Source organism: Limulus polyphemus, unplaced genomic scaffold, assembly GCF_000517525.1.
Source record: "Limulus polyphemus unplaced genomic scaffold, Limulus_polyphemus-2.1.2 Scaffold7520, whole genome shotgun sequence".
In the NCBI taxonomy this organism is placed as follows: domain Eukaryota; kingdom Metazoa; phylum Arthropoda; class Merostomata; order Xiphosura; family Limulidae; genus Limulus; species Limulus polyphemus.
In genome coordinates, this window is record NW_013673130.1 from 12174 (window position 1) to 15444 (window position 3271).

The following is a 3271-nucleotide window of genomic DNA, read 5'->3' on the forward strand; positions in this document are numbered from 1 at the left end:
TCATTAAATTAATGTGACTTTTACAGCAGTAAATCATTAAATTAATGTGACGTTTACAGCAATAAATAATTAAATTAATGCTGAAAATCAGCAGTTGTATGAGCTAAGCGTTGTAAGGATTTCTGGTATTTTTAGTTATAGACGTATTACTTGAGCTAAGCGTTGTAAGGATTTCTGGTATTTTTAGTTACAGACGTATTACTTGAGCTAAGCGTTGTAAGGATTTCTGGTATTTTCAGTTAGAGACGTATTACCTGAGCTAAGCGTTGTAAATATTTCGAGTATTTTCAGTTACAGACGTATTACTTGAGCTAAGCGTTGTAAGGATTTCTGGTATTTCCAGTTACAGACGTATTACTTAACTTCTGATATTCTTTGCGGCTCGTGTATTTGTGACATACAGACGTTGATGTTTCTACTTACCCGATACACTGGTTGGAAGAAGATTGCTCAGAACAGCAATGGGCAACATGGTTAGCAGAGATCCCGCCCATATCCACACAATCACTTTATAAGAATGGGAAATGGTCTGCCATTGGCGGGACTGAAACGGCCGACAGATGGCGAAGAATCTTTCGAGTGATATAGAGACCAGAGTCCACACACTTACCGAAACGGACACCGCTGAGGGACAAACATAAAAAAAAGAAATATATCGGGAGGGAAACATGTTAATAAATCTTGCGGCAAGTACTTATACTTATCAAAAATTACACACAATATATATATATATATATTTCTTTGATAATGGGTAGATGATAGTCACCTAAGGCCAAATATACGTGTTTTAAGTTCATCAAACAGCTTGTGCTTTAGGAAATAAGATTGTTTAATAAAGACGTATTAAAAAAAAATTCAAATTCAAATACATACTTGACCTTCCACAGCTAATCCAATTTCTTAAACCTAACTTAGTACTTCGTTATGAGTAAAAATTAATAGATTTCGTCTCTAATAGAAGCAGTTAAAAACAATCATCACTTGAGAAGAGTTGAAATGAATTAAGGCCAGAATGTGGGAAACCCTGAACGAGACTCTTTACAAAATGAACGACAACTGCTGTGCCACTGGGGGCATTTAATACTGATAAGTTGACAAGTATCCCGACTACAAATCAAACTGGTTGGTTTCCAAGAAATTTGATGTGTTTAATATATATATATAAGGAAAGAAAGAGACTGTCCACATCACAAGAACCATAGTAACCACGAGGAAGCAGAACTTCGACGAAAATATGAAGTAGCAGAGAAGAAAGATAAAACAACCTATAATCTACACAGTCACCTATCCCAACCTGGAAACCCTTTCAAAGTGCATTCAGAAAATCTACAGGATAGATCTTTAAAAAAAAAAACTCCACTGATACACACACAAAACTCTCCAGGTTTGGTTTGTTTTAAATTTCGCGCAAAGCTACACGAGGGCTGTCTGCTCTAGATAGAAGTTAGAAGTGATAGATTAGAGGGAAGGCAGTTAGTTAACACCACCCACCGCCAACTCTTGGGCTACTCCTTGACCAATGAATAGTGGGATCGACCGTAACATTATAATGCCTCTACGGATGAAAGGGCGAGCATGTTCGAGCGCCCTAACCACAACGTCATGACAGGTCAACTCTCCAACACCCATAACAGTCAAAAAATGTAATCAACTTGATTTCGTAGATAGGCGTCAATGATTACTTAAGCGAAATAATAAAGTCGGTTAAACTAGGAATCCAAGAACATAAACACTACCCGAGAGTCTGGAGAATCCAAGAACATCAACACCACTCGAGAATTTGGAGAATCCAAAAACATCAATACTACCCGAGAATCTGGAGAATCCAAAAACATCGACAGATTCTCGGGTGGTGAAGAATCCAAGAACATCAACACCACCCGAGAATCTGGAGAATTTAAAAACATCAATACCACCTGAGAGTCTGGAGAATCCAAGAACATCAACACCACCCGAGAATCTGGAGAATTTAAAAACATCAACACCACCCGAGAGTCTGTAACACCGGCTATTCATCAATTGCATTACACGCCAGGGAAAATAATAAGATACAGTGAAAAGATAATAGAGCAATGAGCCAGATAGTTCTTCTCATAAACATAAATACACATGCAAAACTTCTGTTAACTCACTTCAGCAGATAGCATTCCCATTTCTAAAACCATGGGTTCGAATCCCTCAAAATTCCTTCCTCAGGGCTGCATACCTTAAGCCGGCGGCCGAAATGTAATATCTAAGTTAGTTAAACGGTTAATTTAGTTTGGAAACTGTAAAATTCAAAATTTCTTCTTCTGTTAAAAATTATTAGGTTCTAGCCTTCCACTACAATATTATATTAGGTTCTAGCCTTCTACTACAATATTATATTAGGTTCTAGCATTCCACTACAATATTGTATCAGGTTCTAGCCTTTCACTACAATATTGTATCAGGTCTTAGCCTTCCACTACAATATTGTATCAGGTCTTAGCCTTCCACTACAATATTGTATTAGGTCTTAGCCTTCCACTACAATATTGTATTAGGTTCTCGCCTTCCACTACAATATTGTATTAGGTTCTAGCCTTCCACTACAGTATTGTATTAGGTTCTAGCCTTCCACTACAATATTGTATTAGGTTCTAGCCTTCCACTATAATATTGTATTAGGTTCTAGCCTTCCACTACAATATTGTATTAGGTTCTAGCCTTCCACTACAATATTGTATCAGGTCTTAGACTTCCACTACAATATTGTATTAGGTTCTAGCCTTCCACTACAATATTGTATTAGGTCTTAGCCTTCCACTACAATATTGTATTAGGTCTTAGCCTTCCACTACAATATTGTATTAGGTTCTCGCCTTCCACTACAATATTATATTAGGTTCTAGCCTTCCACTACAATATTGTATCAGGTTCTAGCCTTTCACTACAATATTGTATCAGGTCTTAGCCTTCCACTACAATATTGTATTAGGTCTTAGCCTTCCACTACAATATTGTATTAGGTTCTAGCCTTCCACTACAATATTGTATTAGGTCTTAGCCTTCCACTACAATATTGTATTAGGTTCTAGCCTTCCACTACAATATTGTATTAGGTTCTAGCCTTCCACTATAATATCGCTATGAATATTTACACTATTAATATTTACTTGTTTAATGTAACTTTATTACAAGTTTTTACGTTTTCGTGTTGGATTAATTCATTGTATGGTTTAGTTTTATTTAGAAAATGATTTATACAAAAAGTACAGATGTTGGTTTGTTTTGAATTTCGCGCAAAGCT

General features: G+C 36.3%; 1 protein-coding gene across 1 annotated transcript in view; it reads right to left on the reverse strand.

The window, feature by feature from the left end:
* Nucleotides 1–423: 423 nt before the first annotated feature.
* The window catches only part of LOC111089829 (cholecystokinin receptor type A-like), a gene marked incomplete at its 3' end in the record, with an annotated part of 25332 nt that continues 22484 nt past the window's right edge, over nt 424–3271 (reverse strand). The window contains exon 2 of the mRNA XM_022402979.1: nt 424–624. Coding sequence (XP_022258687.1) covers nt 424–624 — 201 coding nt within the window. The remainder of the gene's footprint in view (nt 625–3271) is intronic.